This window comes from Oncorhynchus mykiss, chromosome 8, assembly GCF_057628025.1.
Source record: "Oncorhynchus mykiss isolate SJ-2025 chromosome 8, ASM5762802v1, whole genome shotgun sequence".
Lineage (NCBI taxonomy): Eukaryota > Metazoa > Chordata > Actinopteri > Salmoniformes > Salmonidae > Oncorhynchus > Oncorhynchus mykiss.
Window position 1 is genome coordinate 47,562,331 of NC_143029.1, and position 21,371 is coordinate 47,583,701.

The window sequence follows — 21,371 nt, forward strand, 5'->3', positions numbered from 1 at the left end:
TTCAGGACTCTGACATTGCTTGTTCTAATATTTCTATATTGCTTTCTTTTTATTTTGGGGATTTGCATGTATTGTTTTGTATTGTTAGGTATTACTGCAGTGTTGGAGATAGGAACATATGCATTTCGCTACACCCGCGATAACATCTGCCAAATATGTGTACGCGACCAATAAAATTTGATTTGATTTGCTGCTTTATCTAGTCAATAGCAGCCCTCTATTGTAACGTGTTGTATTACCTGAGCACAGGTCATTCATTGCACCTGCTCTACATTAGCTGCTATAACGAACGTTTAATGGCTAAGACTCGTTAAATCCCTGCAGAGTTAAGATTCAGTATTGCTCAGATAAATATTTCATGTGCAGAGGAGAAACGTTTCTGAGCTGTAGAGATTTCAACGCAAAAAGTCTGTGGTAGTACATCTCCACAAAGCATCCCATCTGGTTTGTCATGTTTTTGACTCTATTCCATTGTAATACTTCCCTCTAGAGGTTAAAGGTGGCACTGCAACAGCCTCTTCATTGTTTGTACAAGGGTACATAAGTGCTGTCAATGACTATAGAGCCAGAGTAACACTCTCTATGCAACCCCATCGAAATATACATTATTGTGACATATCATTTAAAAGATTGGGTTGATTTATGAACCAACTGTACATAATGCATTATGATGGCCCTTACATTGTCTATTATCACCCACTTGTGCATTATAATACCTTTTTTCCATTATATGACTTGCTACAAGCATTCATATCAGTGCATTGCTCCTTTCAGCAGGCTTTTTAAATGCCTAAAGGCTACACATGTATTAATAATACATATACATAGACATATTTTTGATAAAAGGACTCCATATGGCTTCTTATAAGAAGTTATATAAATTCATACTTGTAATGTATCTAGAATGCATTACAAAGCATGTGGCTTTGTAATGCATTGGCTTTGTAATGAACAAATGGAGCATAATTTTGAGGGTAAAAAGTAACACTTCTCTTTGTTTCTCTAAGGGGTAGAGGGGGCCAGGGTCCAACAGGGTGGAGCTCGATGTAGAAGTAGCCCCTAGCCTACCACAGATCTAGGATCAGATTACCCAACCCAAAATCATAACCTTAACCATTAGGAGGATGGAAAATATCGGACCCTGGCCCAGCGATTATAGGGGAAACTTCTACCATCTCCAGAGGTGGGGGCTCCTCTAGACCGGAGGCTGGTCTTTAGATACAATGCTAGTTTCCCAGACATAGATGTCCTTTAGAAATGCTATGTAAAACTCATGTATCATTAAACCTAGTCCTGAATTTAAAATGGAGATGTTCCATTGACCATGGTTTTTAATCTAGGATTAGGCTTAATCTGTGTCCGGGAAACTGGCCCAAAGAGTTTCAGGACAGTGGTTTACGGTGGAGAGCTGCAGGGTCCTAGAGGGTGAGGAATTTGGCACAACATTAGGTTGGGGCGTTGTCCACCTCCCCCTGCCTCTTTTTCAGCTCTTGCTCATATCTTTCCAGCTGGGCCCAGAATCCCGAGTTGGGGTCCACCACTGAGCGTGAAGTCCTCACTTTCTGGAGAAGAAGGTGAAGAAAAGGAGTGTATAATGGTAATCAGTTACCTGATCAGCCCTGGTACACACATACTGTACCTGAATCACGCAACACATTGGGTGCATCTCAATACTCTAATATGACTTCCTCTACTCCTGATGCAATGACATTAAAGAACTGGGCAGGTATTTCAAGCAAGCAAAGTCTTGGTAAGCATCCTTGATATAGCTTTTACTCAGCTGTGGTTCATTAAGAGATCATTGAAGATGAAAGACAGGAGACGAGGACAGGAGACTAGAGGCTTCTGCATGCTTCCCAGCTGAAACAGTTCGGAAGAGTTTGTGCATACAGTACCAGTCAAAAGTTTGGACACACCTACTCATTCAAGGATTTTTCTTTATCGTTACTATTTTCTACAATATGAAATAATAGTGAAGACATCAATGAAAAATAGTGAAGACATGAAAAAAGACTAGCCAGCTCTGCTAGATGAGTAGAATGGAGAGTGAAGACGTATTCTCTTGTTTGTGTCTGGAAGTAGCCTTAGCTAGCAAGATAGCCAACTTTCGCCAGTTAGCTTTGGTGTGAGGCAAGAAAAGTATTATATTATATATATATATTATATTATATAAAAGTATTATGAGAGTTGGATCAAGATCATCTTTGCTCCTTAGCAGATTTTGGGGTTGAATAATCCTTGTGAGAATCAAGGACAGTGGATAAGAGATAACATATTAAAGTGGCCTCCCTGTGAACAGACGTTATGTTTGCTTTGACTATAATTGAAAGGCTAATTTAATAGCGAGGGGATTTCGATGTAATACGTTGTGTGGCCTAAATGGTCTGCGGGAATAACCTTGTGAGAATGGAGTCGTATTTGAATCACTGAATCATGCTTGTAAACAATTGCAAGTGTTTGTTTTCTTACTTGTAGCCTACTCAGGAGAGACAGTTGCCTAAATCTAATGAATTCTGATAATAGCAGGTAGGCAATTGCAATAGAGCTGTGACCATGATAAAACAAGGCTACAACAGCAATGGATCGAAGTTTTGGGTGGTAAGAGGCTGTGCCCACCGAAATGTGTTTTTGCCTTATGAATTTGCTGATATATTTTATACATTTGGCGCATTGTCTTCTAGTAAGGAGAGAATAATCATGGTTTGGTTTCTTTTATTTTCTAAACCTTACGATGTATGACAGTGAACAAAAACATTAAAGAGGGTTGATGTACACTTAATGAGTGTTGACAATATGTGAATGGTAATATGTTATTTGTGAGTTTTTTGATGGCACTCTAATGATGCGATATTTTAGTAAAACAAGGTACAGGGTGAAATAATGAGTAGAGTGGTAATGGAGACTACTGCGCCCGCTGCATTTGGGGGGGATGCTGCGATGCAAGCCGTAGCATCTTTTCAAAAGAGAAGCAACAAATCCTCTTGAAAGCAGCAGGACAAGGAAATGGTACATAGCGGTGTACGGCCTCAGTTAGATCAATAGTGGTTCATAGAGATTACGGTCTTTATGTTAAGGTAGACGTAGGTGTCATGTTCTGACCTTAGTTCCTTTGTTTTGTCTTTGTTTTATGGTCAGGGTGTGAGTTGGGGTGGGCAGTCTGTTTGTTTTTCTATGTTGGTTTTTGTGTTCGGCCTAGTATGGTTCTCAATCAGAGGCAGGTGTCGTTAGTTGTCTCTGATTGAGAATCATACTTAGGTAGCCTTTTCCCACCTGGGTTTGGTGGGTGTTTATTTCCTGTTTAGTGTTTGTCATTCACCTTACGGGACTGTTCGTTTGTTGTTTATTGGTTTTGTTCAGTGTTCATTTTGCTTCATTAAATTATGGACACTTACCACGCTGCGTTTTGGTTCTCCGATCCTTCTCGCTACTCCTCCTCAGAAGAGGAGGACGAGATCCCTGACAGTAGGAGATCACGTCTCAAACAACTTTTTAATAGATGCCTGGGATCAAATATCCCTGATTCCTTATGCTAAATAAATTGACACTTTTTTCCAGGAGAATGGGGGCAGTCATTTTTTTTCTCTCTCTTTGAAATGTTTCCCAAGGCTATGGTTTTTGGGAGAGAGCAGTGAGTTAAATTCTGCAGTGTCGTTAGTATAAAGGTATCTGGATTAGGCTGTAAATTACCAAATAAATAAGGCCTGGCCATTTTTTTTTGCCATATGTTTTACCACACACACACCAGCAGGCACACAACTTACTAGTTATAAATATGGGTTAGTGCCAAGGTATCTTAAAAGGGCAGACAAATGGAATTTCCTGAAGGTTTTTTTCAGAGTTTTAATTGACCGCATGTGAATTATTTTGATAAGAAATGTACTGTAAACTTACTGTAAACCTGGGATACAAAATGTATGAAATGTTTTATTGTTTTTCATGAATTAGTCTAATGTAGTAAGAAACACTTATTTAAAGGGTTTGAATGACCTCTGTCCTGACTTTCTAGTGTGGTTTGATCATTCTCACTGGAAAGCCAAAAGATGTTAGATGATGAATTTAAGGTAATTTGTACTGATGATAATTACGAAGGAGGTTATAATTAATTGTTCTCTATGTAATTCGGACCATGTCTCTAGTCTATTTTTCTATTCCTTGAATCAAGTTATGGGTCCAAGTTTTTCTTTATGTGTCACGTCTGCTCCTGCTCCTCCCCTCCGGCCTACGACGTCGCCAGAGTACTAACCACCGATCCTGGGATTCATCATTACGCACACCTGGGACCCATCATTACGCGTACTTATTAATCATTATGATTCACACCTGAACTCCATTACCTTCATCATCTCCTCCTCTTTATATGTCACTCTGCCATGTTCACTCACCAGTTGGTGCTGTTCTTGTGTATCAGCGTTCTGCCTTATGTTAGTGTCGTGTTCTTGGTTTTGTTGTTTTATTAAAACATTGCACCTGCTTACGACTCACCGCTCCAGTACATTATGGAGTTATTATGGGTAGTGATTCTAATGATATTTTGTTATTTTAAATTGTTTTGTTTTATTTCTTAACCAATAGTGTTGTTTTTACAGTCACTATGATGAGTCTTGTGTCAAAATGGGGAATTACCCACCTTGAGGTTTTTTGGATTGAAGTTTACACACCATGACTGATATGTATTGAGTGAAAAATGAAGGAGTGTATTGTTTCTCTTGTGATGTGTGTTTTGTCCTATATTGTTTTAATTTTTTTTTTAATCCCAAGATTGTTATATTTATTCACCAAATGGTTGTTTTATTTAATAGACCAGAGGATGAACCCAAAGTGGCTTATGGTGCCCCCAATCTATATGGGGGGTTGAACCAGCTATGACTGAGCAATCTTGGTATCAGGTATTTAAGCAACAGCATGGTCTGTAAAGGGTAGGCTCTCGAGCCAACAGTCAAGACTTGAGTCGGCGGTTTCATTATTACATCACCTCCAGGCTGTGTAAGGCCTATCTGATCAAGAAGGGGAGTGATGGAGTGCTGCATCAGATGACCTGGCCTCCACAATCACCCGACCTAAACCCAACTGAGATGGTTTGGGATGAGTTGAACTGCAGAGTGAAGGAAAAGCAGCCAACAAGTGCTCAGCATATGACGGCACTCCTTCCAGACTGTTGGAAAAGCATTCCAGGTGAAGCTGGTTCAGAGAATGCTAAGAGTGTGCAAAGCTGTCATCAAGGAAAAGGGTGTCTACTTTGAAGAATATAAAAATATATATATTTCGATTTGTTTAACACTTTTTTTGGTTACTTCATGATTCCATATGGGTTATTTCAAAGTGTTGATGTCTTCACTATTATTCTACAATGTAGAAAATAGTAAAAATAAAGAAAAACCTTTGAATGAGTAGGTGTGTCCAAACTTTTTGACTGGTACTGTATATATATATATTTTTTTTTTTTTCTCTATATATTTTTTACTATTTTCTACATAAATCCCAAAATGGATGTAGCAACTACAGATTGCCCCTTTAAGTCTATCAAAAGTGTGTGAGTTTGAGCATGTGTCCATTAGGCCTATGGATTGTTTTTATCAGCAGGAATTAGATTGAGCTATAAAAGCCCCACTTTTATTCCATAGACTGGGATCCGTTGCAAGAGCGCATTTTTCACCGGCTGTCCACTGATTTTAAAAAGCAATGATTGATAGGCAGTTAACACTTCTTGAATTCAACCATTATTGGGTTCAAATACACATTTAGATTTATGAACAGCTATCCACAACAACCACAATCCATAAAGCGCAAATAGCTAAATGAGAAGGCAGCAGTGTGATTCACATCAATGTGCAATGTAGATTTGAATAATTTGTGATATCCGTATCGCGGTAGACCTCACTTGTCATCCTTACCTCCAAACGTATATTTAAATTGGATAATCTTTGGATGCCAACAGTAGTCACACCATTGGAAGACATAGCTTGGACTGTAGCCTACAAAAACCTATTCCTTCTCTTTTCCCACGATCCATAAAACCCATTTGGTGTGTCATCATAGTGGTCTCTGACTTGTGGTCAGACTCACTCAAGTGGAACAAACTTAAACTTGCGCCTTTTTTAAATGCTGATTTGAATGTCATTGAGAAAACAGAGAACTGTCAAAGATTTTTTTTGCAAACATCCTTTCTGAATTGAAAAGTAATACTTGAAGTAATCATCTAGTTTTTCAAAAGTATCTGTAATCCGATTACAATATTTTAGATGTAATCTGTTACTCCCCAACCCTGTCTGTAATCAAATCAAATTTTATTGGTCACATACACGTGTTTAGCAGATGTTATTGCTGGTGTAGCGAAATGCTTGTGCTTCTAGCTTCGACAGTGCAGTAATGTCTAACAAGTAATATCTAATAATTACACAACATATACCCAATACACACACATCTAGTAAAGGAATGGAATTAAGAATATACAAATATGTGGACGAGCAATGTCGTAGAATAATATACCTACTGTATAGGATACAGTATCTACATATGAGATGGGTAATGCAAGACATGTAGACATTATTAAAGTGTTCTGCATACCATCCCTACCTTGTCATAACACAACTGATGTGCTCAAACGCATTAAGGAAAGAAATTCCACAAATTAACTTTTAACAAGGCACACCTGTTAATTGAAATGCATTCCAGGTGACTACCTCATGAAGCTGGTTGAGAGAATGCCAAGAGTGTGCAAAGCTGTCATCAACTACTACATGATTCCATATGTGTTATTTTATAGATTTGATGTCTTCACTATTATTTTACAATTTAGGAAATAGTAAAAATAAAGAAAATACCTTGGAATGAGTAGGTGTGTCCAAACTTTTGACCGGTAGTGTATATTGTTCGTTTTGGACTTCGGTCAAGGGTTTTTTCAGCTGTTTGGGCACACATTTTTTCTCTGGGCAAGCCAAAGTCTGTAGCCGAAGTCTATGCCCCTTCATCTGTGATTGGTCAACAGTAGGGATTCTTCAATAAAGTATTTGTTGTCATTCAATGAGAGACGAGTCATTTTCATGCACATTTTTCATTGACAAATAATGCACCAAACATTTAAAATTGCGCAACTAAGATCTCCTCAGCAAAAACTTAAAACATGTATGTCACTTTTCTTGAGTTATCTTATAAATGAATTCTGACTATTTTGAGGAAGCGTATACTGGCTACGGCATCTCAAAATGGACAAACAGTACCATTGACCCTTTTTTTCTCGTTGTTCATGTAAAAGTCTTTTAGGGGAGCATGCCAGACCACTTCGGTTCGGTTCGCCTAGCAGAGTTCAGCTAGGTGCCAGGCGAACTGAAGAATGCTGAGGCCTTTGAGTGTGAGATGCACTCATACTTTTACAACCAGAAAAACAAAGATAGACAGATAATCAGTTGATTATTCTACTTTGCATTAGAGGCTGAGTTTGGGTGAATTCAATTTAAATTCAGTCTATTCAGGAGGTCAATGGAAAAGTCCCAGTTATTGTCAATTAGGATTTTGAGGATTCACTTTGTGAATTGACAGAGCTAGTAACCATCTAGCCCTGGAAAGAAGAACAGTTACATTAAAATGACAATTAGACCAAAAGCCATCTTTAACCCATCACTCCCATCCTCTCCTCCCTGCCTCTTTTTGTCACCTACCGTAAACGCTTCAGCCAATGAGAGCTTGCGGTACTTCATGAGGTACGCCACGCAGATGGTGGCCGAGCGGCTGCGGCCGTTCTTGCAATAGACGACGGTGTGGCCTCCCTTGGATGCCTCGTCCCGGATAGCGTCTGCACAGCTATCGAAGTAGCGGTACAGGTCCTCAGTGGGGTCGTCGTAGACGGGCACACGCAGCGCAGCGATGCGTGACGACTCGGGGAAGGGCTGCTGCTTGGACACGTTGATGCACAGCGTCACTGCCTCCTGCTGGATGAGGTCGTCAGTGCAGGCCGATCGTGCGTTGCTGATGAACAGCGCGTTGGTGACCTTGCACAGCTGGAGCTGCGGCTGGAGCATCTTCGACGGATGACCTTTGACCCTGGTGACACGTCGACCTTTGCTAACTAAGCCTGCGCTGCGCTCACACACTCACTCACACCAAGGTCAACTTTCCTTTCTCCTATTTCACATACATACATGCACTTGTGTACAACACTTTTGACTTGTATCTTTCTCACACTACACACACAAATAAATAACAGTAGCCTACACACTGCACACAAGTAGATTCACACTTTTCTCGTGCACCCCCCCAATGACAATATAAACACATCCAATCACACTTCCAGTGACATTCATCAATTCCACAAACATACATACACTCACTAAAACCATCTACGCACTTGCTCTCTCACTGCAACACACACTCTTCATAGGGAAACTGTCTCTCCTTCAGGCTATGGCATGTGGGGGTTGTCATGTCGGTCAGCTCTGGCCATCTGACTCTGTCCTAATAGCAAGCTATATTTATTGTAGGGGGTAGGCAGGTCCACGGTCAGGCACTCCCTGGGTCCTAACACCAGTTTAGTTCACGTTCAAAGGATCCACAGTGATTCATATTCTATGTGATGAGCTGCGGGTAGATTTAATAGAGTAGGTAATCACTTTTTTTCGTGTAGTGGTCATGCAGTGTGCACCCACACATATGCACAACACACACACATCTGAAGAGTAGATCAGAGAGGAGATTGAATTATATATATTAAAAGAGTATAAATTCACACAGTGGGGGATATGAACTATACAAAAAAGCACACATTTGAAGCTGGTTATGCATGATGGAAAACACATGAATAATTCAATTCATTATGACCATAAACACACCAGTATTCCACAATCATAAATTCACTGATATCCTATGAACTAATCAGAATCACATTGATTCAGAGACATGGACACACACAGACTTGGTGCCAGTCTGTGCAGCTGTCCTGTTTGCTGTGTCACCACCATCCTATCCTCCTGCTTCATCATCACTAGACTTTGGAGGTGAAACTCTGACTGACTCAGCAATTGCCTGATGCCTACTCAAGCCCATCCATAGCTTACAGTATTTATCTGTCTGTCTGTCTGTCTGTCTGTCTGTCTGAAGTGAGAAGGCGGACTGTGTTGTATCCTCTGTCCTCTCTGAAGGGGTTAGTGTGTGAGGGTTCTAGCCTGCTGCACCCTCTGAGGAAGAACGTCCCGAAAAACATAACCTTCCTCTCCTTTCACTAGGACACGCACATCTCAACCTCTATATATCTGTATGTGTGTCAGTTGTTTTAGTCTGCCCTACACATAAAACTGTTTCCTGTGAGAGACAAGTGTTTTCACTGTTCTATGAAGTTAATGTGTGTTCTCAGTTGTGTTTGATTTAATTTAGTTCCCAGACACTTCCACCCAAATGCGTGAAGAGTCTGATGGGTCAACACGTGTGGCGAGAGAGAGAGGAAAAGAGAAGCACTGATCTCAGTTGTCTGTAGGCATATTTAGCTGAGAGTGAGGGAGCGAGAGAGCGAGAAAGAGATGAATGAAGAAGCTAGTAACCAAGCACTGTAAAATTCTATCTTCAAAGAGACAGTGTGGTGAAGAAGGCGCAACAGCGCAATACATTGCAATGTCAGTACTGTGAGACGCCTAAGACAGCGCTACAGGGAGACAGGACGGACAGCTGATCGTCCTTGCAGTGGCAGACCACGTGTATCAACACCTGCACAGGATCGGTACATCCGAACATCACACCTGTGGGACAGGTACAGGATGGCAACAACAACTGCCCGAGGTACACCAGGAACGCACAATCCCTCCATCAGTGCTCAGACTATCCGCAATAGGCTGAGAGAGGCTGGACTGAGGGCTTTTAGGCCTGTTGTATGGCAGGTCCTCACCAGACATTACCGGCAACTACGTCGCCTATGGGCACAAACCCACCAGGGGTGGACCAGACAGGACTGGTAAAAAGTGCTCTTCACTGTCGTGGTTTTGTCTCACCGGGGGTGGTGGTCGGATTTGCGTTTATCGTTGAAGGAATGAGCGTTACACCGATGCCTGTACTTTGGAGTGGGATCGATTTGGAGGTTGAATCTTGTTATGTTCATACAAATATTTACACGTTAAGTTTGCTGAAAATAAACGCACTTGACAGTGAGAGGACGTTTCTTTTTTTGCTGAGTTTATCTTGCATTACTCATCTCATAGGTATATACCGTATTCCATACTATCTATTGCATCTTAGCCTATGCCACTCTGTCATTGTTCATCCATATATTTATATACTCTTATTCCATTACATAGATTTGTGTGTATTACGTATTTGTTGTGGAATTGTTAGATATTACTTGTTAGATATTGCTGCACTGTCGGAACTAGAAGCACAAGCATTTTGCTACACTCGCAATAAAATCTGCTAACCTTGTGTATGTGACAAATAATATTTGATTTGACCGCAGTTTCAAAACTACAATATTTTTTTGTAAGGGCGCAGGTGCAACAGGCGGCGCCCGGTCCAGATTAATTGAATACCCTTATTATTTGTAGTAGTTGTAACGCTCCGCGTGTCGAGTCAGACGCAGGAAACAGAGAGTTCACTACTGTGCTATTTAATGCACTCACGAAACATTGGGTGCTCAAAAACAAATGCCCCAAACACGGGGTACGAGAACAGTACAGCAGACTACATGACCAGGAACAACACGTTCGTCTACTACATACACAAAGGTTACAATAAGTAATCCCGCACAAAGAAACAGGCGGCCCGGCTGTCTAATAAAGCCCAACTAATCATTAACTAACAGGTGCTAACAATAAACATACAAGGAGGGGGAGGAAAGAAAATCAGTGGCAGCTAATAGGCCGGCAACGACGACCGCCGAGCGCCACCCGAACGGGAAGGGGAGCCACCCTCGATCGGACTCGTGACAGTTGTAGCTAGTAGTAGTAGTAACAGTACTCTAATTATGTGATGACATTAGGAATCTTTTACTGCAGGCTTAATGTAGTCAGTCATATTGAAAAAAAATGTAATCAACTTTTCACCCTTGAGGAAAACGATTGCAATAAGAGTGCAGTATAACTGCAGTTAGAATGCAGAATAACTGCAGTTAGAGTGCATTATAACTGCAGTATGCTGCGTCCAAAATAACATTTTCTTTACTTCAGTAATTTTGCAGTATAACTGCGGTTCAACTGCAGTTATTCTGCGATTAATGCGTCCAAAATAACACAGTTGACTGCAGTTAATGCAGATTTTAAAACTGCAATCTTTTTTGTAAGGGTGCAATAGACGCCTACCCGGGCGCCTGGTCCAGATGATCGAATCCTCTTATTGTTATTATTATTATTAGTTGTAGTAGTAGTAGTACCAGTACCCTAATTACGTGATGACGTTTAAAACTCCAACCGCAGGCGTAATGTAGTCAGTCGTGTTGAAAAAAAATAGAAGCTGAACGAGGAGAAAGCGCCGAAATGGAGGCCGGCGTAGGTGGCTAAACACGAGAAGTGACAAACCGATACATTTTCAATAAACTTTGAGGCGCTTATGATTCTCAAAAAGAGTATATCTGAGAAGAATCTAGTTATCCATAGCTAGATAACTCTGCATTGGATATTGTTGGTGAGTTTCTAAGCATCGCGTTGTTGTTGTAAAGACGACTTCCACCGGGCGCCATTTAATTACGTTGTCAAGTCAGGAACAAAACATCAATTTGAAGAGGAACGGATTGTGATGTCTATTTTCGTGTTAGACACAAACCTTGAAATAGCTTACTATCCATCCATACACCGTAAACTAATCCCTTAATAGTTTGGCAGCTAACTAACGTTTTTCTTTGTTATTCATATTGACCTACGTTAGCGTGTTAGCTAAGAATTAGCTAGCAAGCGTTAACGTTAGCTGGCTAGCCACCACCTCGTCCATTTCCAAGACTAGTAACGTTAATGGCTTGTTGACATCAATTTAACTAGTTGGCTAACTTTAGGCTTAGTTTCCCCCAAATAAAATATTATTGGGGTCTTGACTATTGCAGTTGGTCAACAACTTGGATAACAACCAAACCAGCCAGTGTAACTTCACGTTAATTTAGCTAATCAGCCGATCACTGGTTGCCAGGATCTACTGTGCGCTTGCTAGCATTAGCTGGTTCGCTAACTAGCATAGAAACCTCGTGTGCTGCTAGCTAGATAACGTTACCGCGGCAAGAAATTCAGACTCTTGGAACTGAAACAGTAGCCAGATAGCTTATACATTTAGCTAGCTGTCTTAGTAACCAATAGCTAACCAACCTTAGTTAACTACTGGTAGTTAGCTACATCTCTGACTCTGGACGTGATAACTTTTCGGGTAATTTTAGTTAGCTAATCAATTAGCCTAGAAGCAGATTCCAGTTGACGTTAGCTAGCTAGCCTCCTCCCAACCATGCTGGCTTTGGACACCGCAGTATGCTATATTTTGGACCCGGGCTAGGGGTACAAATAAAGTTGTTTGAATAGTTGCATTTGTTGCCCTCACAAGGTAGTTAGTTATGTTTGTCAATTAAACCGCTTTATCGCTTACTTTTGGACTTTCGTGGAAGTTGTCAAATATACAAATCCAACAAGGAACAATTGCACACCGAATCACTGCATATTTCCTCACTAGTGTCCTGGTTATAATGGGGTGTCCTTATGCACAAAATAAAGTGGATTTTATTATGGACACATGTTGGGAAAATGTTGATGTATTGAAAAGAATGACATGAGACAATTTTGTCAACTAGCCTGTTTGATACGAGTCATTTTGTGACGTTTCTGAGCTTAACGTTTGATAAAGGGTATTACTGCCAGTGGGTTCTGTTTTTATTACCACATTATGTAAAATGTCTGTTCATTTAGTTATTTACATGTGAAAGTAATGAAATGCACTTTGATTAGCCTTGTGATACATTTTGTTTGTTCTTTAGGCAACTGTGTTCATTCATTGTCATGCCAAACACGTTTCATGCTAAACAGGTATGACATAACATGTATGACATTGATAAAGGAGTTGGCTACAGTGTGGGACCAGAGCATGTTGGAATATTGCCCAATTATTATAAGTGGTCCCAATCTGATCATAAACATATTAGTATCACTTCTAGTTGTAGGATATGTTTGTGTTTTGATGTTTCTGGTCATTTTCCTTTATGTAAAACCCAGCCTTATGCCTATGCTGTGGATAAAAGGCAGAAGGCAGCCGGGAGTGTTTTCTTTGGTGTCATTGAGATGTTTTCTGCAAATGTGTGTACAGTACTGAATGTTGTTGCTCTCGTAGGCCTATACATAGGCTAATTTACCTAAATTGAGTTTGTGTGGAAAGTGGGGTGCTCAAAGCTCACTTAGGTACTGCTTACATGCGGCATACATGAATGTCACAGTGAAGTAGCGTAGACTGACTGTTGCATTCTTAGTTTGAATTGTGTTCATGGCAGGCTTGCTGTACACCTAGGTTCACCATAGGTTCAATGTACAGATTAATAAGCTTGTTTACGATAGTATGACAGAACAACGTTTAAATGTAACCTATAATTGATGCTTGCAAGATGGTATGACTGAAGCCATGTTTTTTTGTTTGTTTCAATCCCTCTTGTTATGAGAGACGTTCAACAAAAACCTGGAAACCTGTTGCAACAACATCCCTTTTGACACTCATTTATTTAGACTTGCCCATATTTGCATGCTCATCAAACTAGAACTCATCTGAACTGATTTACATCAGTCACTGCTAGTCCAGGGTCAGATGTTTTTATTGACCTGAATAGTATCAGAAGGTATCAGTATCGCAACATTGTTTTTTTCCATGACAAAGGTGAAAACACGAAGCACACCAAACTCTTTGATTCTTTAAGAACCTGCTGTATGTGAAATATTGTGCTATAGCTTGGAAAATTAAATAAATGTGACTGGATGACAACATAATGTTTGTTTCCAACATTAGGGCTGATTTCCTAAATAAGTTCATATCTGCTTTGTTTGTTTTCTTGCCACGATACTAATTGGTATCATCCCGGCCCTAATAAATATGCCTACTTTAAGGTTGTTGGATCGGCTGATCCTAGATTTGTCTAAAACTGTGATCACTTCCCACCTGTGGTATATGTTCGCAGTTTCAGCTGTGCCTGTCCAGTCAGGGGTGGTGTCATGTCTTGTTTTTTGAAAAGACAGAACTCTGCAATTAAACAGCGTCTACTTATAAGTTGACTGTTCTGAGAATTGTATATTGTGGATGTTGGTGATAAAGCTTCTTGGTAGAGGAATGTTGCAAATTCCATGCCCAATCAGTTACATGGGCCGAAGCTGAATTTGTCATCTGTAGTTACAGTATAATTAATCTCCTAAATAATGGCTGCACAAACCTGTTAGACCCGATGAGATGGCTTTGATGCCCTTTCAAAATTGATTTAGTACGCTATATTTTGAAGAAGCACTGTCCAAGTGTTTTGTGAGAATATTGTGTTGTTTAGCATTTTCTCTGTACTCATGGCACATTACTTTTCAACCAACCGATCAATTGCCTCTCACCTCCGCCCCCATTTTCCATCTCTTTCCAGGTTTAAAGGAGCAGCAGATTGACCATGGCGACGGACACCAGCTCCCCGCCACGGTTCTTCCACATGCCACGGTTCCAGCACCAGGCACCACGGCAGCTCTTCTACAAGCGCCCCGACTTCGCCCAGCAGCAGGCGATGCAGCAGCTCACCTTCGACGGCAAGCGCATGCGCAAGGCTGTCAACCGCAAGACCATCGACTACAACCCCTCGGTCATTAGACACCTGGAGGTAATGGACGTGACCTGAAGCATCAGTTATTTTGTGACCAAACTTTTGAGTTCTCTTGTGACCCACTCAATGAACAACATTTTTCCAGCTACCAAAGCACAGGCGTGTTTCTAGAGAAACTGGACTTTGTGCACAGAGTAATGGCGCTGCATTGGATAGCAGCTCAGGGCTCAACATTAACACTTGTCCTATTTTCCAAGACAAGTAAAATAAAAATCATCCAAGAAATAAAATAAATACACAAGTCACTATCAAACAATTTATTCTGATCAAAGGCCAACATTGGAATAATATTCAAATCTGTTTTTCATGTAGGCCTAAACGTACATAAAAAAAAAAGCCTGCATGTCAAAGAGTAGGTAATATGTAGGTGATATTGGCTTACAGTGTCATGTCCAAACCGATGCTGACACGAGGGAGGTGACAGAAAAAGTAGCCTAACCTTTTTAAGATTTTAATTACATAAATATAGGCTAAATGCTGGTAATGTTTGACAAATATTATGAACGATCGAATCCTACTACAACTTCTCTGACGCTCTTTGGCTCATTGGATGTGGCAGGGCTGGCAAACTATCACAAATTACAAAGGGAAACCCAGCCAGAAGCTGCCCAGTGACGCAACCCTACCAGACGAGCTGAATTCTTTCTATGCTCGCTTCGAGGCAAACATGAAACCATGCATGAGAGCACCACCTGTTCCAGGGGACTAAGTGATCACACTGTCCATAGCCAATGTGAATGTCGACCTGTTTAAAGGTCTTACTCACAAGGCCACAGGGCCAGGCGGATTACCAGGACGCGTACTCTGAGCATGCGCTGACCAGCTGACAACTGTCTTCATTGATGTTTCTCTTCCTCAATAGTGTGCAGCAAATTTTACTATATGAAAAGCCTAAATGAGTATGACATCCTGGCATTTAAAGGATACTACATTTTCAAAATGTTATAAAAGCTTAATTTTTGCCCATACCCAACATTACTTCTATTTAGAATGCAAGTACGGGTATTCAGACACGGCCAGTTTCTAATATCCACACGCAGACATGACAATGAACGTGGAGAGCTGTACTTGAGCACTCACTCCCACGTATGTACATTGCATTTGGAAAGTATTCAGAGCCCTAGACCTTTTCCACTTTTTGTTACGTTACAGCCTTATTCTAAAATCGATTTAAAAAAAATCCCCCTAACCAATCTACACACAATACCCCATAATGACAAAGCAAAAACTGTTTTTGTAAAAAATCAAATCAGCTAATTTATAATAATAAAAAAAAGTATAATTTACATAAGTATAGAGGCCCTTTACTCAGTACTTTTTTGATGCACCTTTGGCAGCGATTACAGCCTCGAGTCTTCTTTGCTATGACGCTACAGGCTTGGCACACCTGTATTTGTGGAGTTTCTCCCACTTCGCTGCAGATCCTCAAGCTCTGTCAGGTTGGATGGGGAGCGTTGCTGCACAGCTGTCTCCTGAAATGGTCGATCGGGTTCAAGTCTGGGTTCTGGCCTGGCCACTCAAGGACATTGAGACTTGTCCCGAAGCTACTCCTGCGTTGTCTTGGCTGTGTGCTTAGGGTCGCTGTCCTGTTGGAAGGTGAACCTTCGCCCCAGTCTGTCCTGAGTGCTCGGAAGCAGGTTTTCAACAAGGATCTCTCTGTACTTTGCTTTGTTCATCTTTCCCTCAAACCTGACTAGTCTTCCAGTCTCTGCCGCTGAAAAACATCCCCACAGCATGATGCTGCCACCACCATGCTTCACCGTAGGGATGGTGCCAGGTTTCCTCTAGACGTGTCGCTTGGCATTCAGGCCAAAGTGTTCAATCTTGGTCTCATCAGACCAGAGAATCTTATTTCTCATGATCTGAGAGTCCTATAGGTGCCTTTTGGAAAACTCCAAGCAGGTTGTCATATGCCTTCTACTGAGGGGCTTCCGTCTGGCCACTTTCCCATAAAGGCCTGATTTTTGGAGTGCTGCAGAGATGGTTGTCCTTATGGAAGGTTCTCCCATCTCCACAGATAAACTCTGGAGCTCTGTCAGTGACTATTCGGTTCTTGGTCATCTCCCTGACGAAGGCCCTTCTCACCCGATTGCTCAGTTTGGCTGGGCGGCCAGCTCTAGGAAGAGTCTTGGTGGTTACAAACTTCTTATTTTTAAGAATGGTAGATGCCCCTGTGTTCTTGGGGACCATCAATGCTGCAGACATTTTCCTTCCACAGATCTGTGCCTAGACACAATCATGTCACGGAGATCTACCTTCGACATCATGGCTCGGTTTTAAATGTAACCTTTATTTAACTAGGCAAGTCAGATAGGAACAAAGTCTTATTTTCAATGACGGCCTACCCTGGCCAAACCTGGACGATGCTGAGCCAATTGTGCGTCGCCCTATGGGACTCCCAATCACGGCCAGATGCGATACAGCCTGGATTCGAACCAGGGATTGTACTGAAGCCTCTTGCACTGAGATGCAGTGCCTTAGACTGCTGCGCCTCTTGGGAGCCGCTTGCACCACTCAAATCATGTCCAATCAATTGAATTGACCACAGGTGGACTCCAAGTTGTAGAAACATCTCAAGGACGATCAATGGAAACAGGATGCACCTGAGCTCAATTTTGAGTCTTATAGCAAATGGTCTGAATACTTATGTAAAGTATTTTTGCTATTTTTAATGCATTTGCAAAAATGTCTAAACCTGTTTTTAGCTTTGTCATTATGGTGTGTTGTGTGTAGATTGAGGAAAATGTTTTATTTAATCCATTGTAGAATAAGGCTATAACATAACAAAATGTGAAAGAAGTAAAGGGGACTGAATACTTTCCGATTGAACTGTATGTATTTGGCTAAAATGTGTTTAAATGCGAAGACCTTTGTCCATTTTTTTTCATGGTTCCTTAAATGCTCTCTTTTTTTCTTGACTGCAGAATCGTTTGTGGCAGCGAGACCACAGAGATTTCCGTGCCATCCAACCAGATGCAGGATGCTACAATGATGTAAGTGTGGACAGATACTAGGCTTATATGATTTACAGTTAAAACTGTGATTTTGACCTTCTGGTGTCTGTAATCTAAGAAGAAAATATGCTATCAATGAATCTGTGTCAGGGTGTTAGCAAGTCCTTGTTCCTGGCTAGATCTGATAAATGTTGTACCCATTTGTAGACAATATGCTGAAATGTGTGTATTTTTCTCAGTCATCTCCCTTTATTCCTCTGGCTCTTGTAGCTGGTTCCTCCTGTGGGCATCTTGAGTAACCCCATGAATGCAGTTACCACAAAGTTTGTCCGAACTTCCACGAACAAAGTGAAGTGCCCTGTCTTTGTCATAAGGGTAAGTTTCTTTTCCCTCACACTTTCCGCACTTGTTCAGGGCAGACTACTTGTATTTTTCTGAGACCATGTGAAGCCCATATTACAAGGGTTGTTTATGTTCATTTTATGTCCAATTAAGACCGAGACAACCAGGTGAAGGGAGTTCCTAACTAATCATTAGGCAGGTTTCCATAGACAGCAATGACGCAAAAAACATTGTGACATGTGTAATGGAAAAGGCGGCTATAGCAGAAATGTTCCTAAGATGGACAAAGTTCTTCTGATCAGTGGATGGATTTTATTTTGCTTAACTTTTTTTACTGCGACAAATGATGGAAACTGTGTTTAAAAAAATAAAAATAATTGCCGAATAGTTTTGAAGGTATTTGAAGGTACGCGTATCTATATAGCTCCAGTCCACATTTTAAATGAAATGCCTACTGCTTGCTAAATCTAATTTTATTTGCTGGAGAAGGATTTTTCTGACTTTCAAGAATGCCTGAATATCTTCGCCTTGCTTTTCTGGTTGGCTGGATGCAAGTTTCACCTCTGAATTAGGGCTGGGCTATAAGGCCTAAAAAGCTTTTATTACATTATTATTATTATTATTATTATTATTATTTAAACTAATGGGCAATTCATGATATACAGTGCATTCGGAAAGTATTCAGTTCCCTTGCCTTTTTCCACATTTTGTTACGTCACATCCTTTTCTAAAATTGATAAATGTATATATTTTTTCATCAATCTACACACAATACCCATAATGACTAAGCAAGAACAGGTTTTTAGAAGAAAAAAAAAGGATATCATGTTTACATAAGTATTCAGACTCTTTACTCAGTACTGTGTTGAAGCACCTTTGGCAATGACTATAGCCTCGAATCTTCTTGGGTATGACGCTAAGAGCTTGTCACACTTGTATTTGGGGAGATTCTCCCAACTCTTCTCTGCAGATCCTCTCAAGCTTTGTCCAGTTGGATGGGAAGTGTCTCTGCACAGCTATTTTCAGGTCTCTCCAGAGATGTTCGATCGGGTTCATGCTCTGGCTGGGCCACTCAAGAACATTCAAAGACTTGTGCCGAAGCCACTCCTGTGTAGGGTCATTTTCCTGTTGGAAGGTCAACCTTCACTCCAGTCTGAAGTCCTGAGCAGGTTTTCACTCCGTTCATCTTTTCCTCGATCTTGACTAGTCTCCCAGTCCCTGACAATTAAAAGAATCCCCACAGCGTGATGCTGCCACCACCATGCTTCACCGTAGCGATGGTGCTAGGTTTCTTCCAGGCGCGACACTTGGCATTCAGACCAAAGAGTTCAATCTTGGTTTCATCAGAACAGAGAATCTTGTTTTTCATGGTCTGAGAGTCCTTCTGTGGCCTTTTGGCAAACTCTAAGCAGGCTGTCATGTGCCTTTCAATGAGGAGTGGCTTCTGTCTGGCCACTCTCCCATAAAGGCCTGATTGGTGGAGTGCTGCAGAGATGGTGGTCCTTCTGGAAGGTTCTCCCATCTCCACAGAGAAACCATTTAAGAATGATTGAATGATTGAGGCCACTTTGTTCTTTAGGAGACTTCAATGCTGCAGACATTTTTTGATACCCTTCCCCAGAACTGTGCCTCGACACAATCCTGTCTCGGAGCGCTATGGACAATTCCTCCGACCTCCTCTTGGCCTGGTTTTTGCTCTGACATTCACTGTCAACTGTGGGATCTTACATAGACAGGTGTGTGCCTTTCCGCTTGTGAGTAGCCAGCTAATCCTTTATGTTTAAGGGTATTGTTACAAAGGTTAAGTTCTCCTCTTATTACATGTTGGGACATACCTTAAATGCAAATAGCGAGTTGAAACGGCTTGTTGTCAGAGAGAAAGAAGTGATCTTTCGTCCCTTTTTTTGTGAGTGGCAGGGGGAGGGGCTTGGTGTCTGTGCGAGGGGGAAGGTGCACACAGCACAGATGGAGCGAAGGAAACGAGACCAAAAAGAGAGACACTAAGAAAAATACCTTGATTCTTGCGATACAAGCATTTGGAACATCGTGCTAAAACATACACCACCGTTCAAAGTTGGGGTTCACTTAGAAATGTCCTTGTTTTTGAAAGAAAAGCAACATTTTTCCATTTAAATAACATTAATTTGCTCAGAAATACAATGTGGACATTGTTAATGTTGTAAATTATTATTGTAGCTGGAAACTGCAGTTGTTTTAATGAAATATCGACATAGGCGTACAGAGGCCCATTATCAGTAACCATCACTCCTGTGTTCCAAAGGCACGTTGTTTTAGCTTATCCAAGTTTATAATTTTGAAAGGCTAATTGATCATTAGAAAACCCTTTTGCAAATGTGTTAGCACAGCTGAAAACTTGTTCTGATTAAAGAAGCAATAAAACTGTCCTTATTTAGACTAGTTGAGTATCCGGAGCATCAGAATTTGTGGGTTCGATTACAGGCTCAAAATGGCCTGAAACTCGTCAGTCTATTTTTGTTCTACGAATGGAAGGCTATTCCATTCGAGAAATTGCCAAGAAACTGAAGATCTTGTACAACGCTGTGTACTACTCCCTTCACAGAACAGCACAAACGGTCTCTAACCAGAATAGAAAGTGGAGTGGGAGGCCCCGGTGCACAACTGAGCAAGAGGACAAGTACATTAGAATGTTTCTAAAACTGGACAGACTCCTCACAAGTCAACTGGCAGCTTCATTAAATAGTACCCGCAAAACACCAGTCTGAACGTCAACAGTGAAGAGGCGTATCTCAGACTGGCCAATAAAAAGAAAAGAAAAAGATGGGCAAAAGAACACAGACACTGGACAGAGAAACTCTGCCGGAGTCGCCTCTTCACTGTTGACATTGATCCTGGTGTTTTGCGGATACTATTTAATGAAACTGCTAGTTGAGGACTTGTGAGGCGTCTGTTTCTCAAACTATACACTGTAATGTACTTGTCCTCTGTCTCAGTTGTGCCCCGGGGAGGGCAAGTTACACCATGGCACGGACCGTGGCGATACGTTGGCACATGAGAATTATTAGAATATGGCAAATATTAGTCAATTCTTGCATTGTATCCATGCTGACTTTTGTGGGCTACCTGAGACATGAAACAGTTAGGTGGGAGGGCAGTCACTAATGCGCAATTTTGGAAACACTTCAACCACTACATTTTTATTCGACACAAGGTTTTAGCTGACTTTTTTTGTCATTACGTCCAGCTGTTTTTATCGACACAACAGTTCAATGGAAATGCAACGTAGCAGCCATTTGTTGCATCCATTTTCTATGCAAACTTTT

The 21,371-nt window shown here is 41.1% G+C and overlaps 2 protein-coding genes across 16 annotated transcripts in view; one reads left to right on the forward strand and one right to left on the reverse strand.

Annotated features, from left to right (window-relative positions):
* Positions 1–42: 42 nt before the first annotated feature.
* dusp28 (dual specificity phosphatase 28) lies at positions 43–8,453 on the reverse strand. Its single transcript, XM_021612647.3, has 2 exons — positions 7,656–8,453; positions 43–1,562 (listed from the first exon to the last, which is right to left on the reverse strand). Exons 1-2 carry the CDS (start codon positions 8,013–8,015, stop codon positions 1,446–1,448), a joined length of 477 nt encoding a protein of 158 aa, XP_021468322.1. The 5' UTR covers positions 8,016–8,453; the 3' UTR covers positions 43–1,445.
* A 2,905-nt stretch (positions 8,454–11,358) lies between these two features.
* The window catches only part of wdr33 (WD repeat domain 33), a 40,347-nt gene continuing 30,334 nt past the window's right edge, over positions 11,359–21,371 (forward strand). For 8 of the 15 annotated variants that reach the window (XM_021612648.3, XM_021612653.3, XM_021612652.3 and 5 more), the window contains exons 1-4: positions 11,359–11,592; positions 14,543–14,770; positions 17,698–17,766; positions 17,998–18,102. In XM_021612648.3, coding sequence (XP_021468323.1) covers positions 14,567–14,770; positions 17,698–17,766; positions 17,998–18,102 — 378 coding nt within the window. In that variant the 5' untranslated portion in view covers positions 11,359–11,592; positions 14,543–14,566. The remainder of the gene's footprint in view (positions 11,593–14,542; positions 14,771–17,697; positions 17,767–17,997; positions 18,103–21,371) is intronic. The other 7 variants (XM_021612651.3, XM_090181744.1, XM_090181741.1 and 4 more) reach the window with 1 other exon arrangement.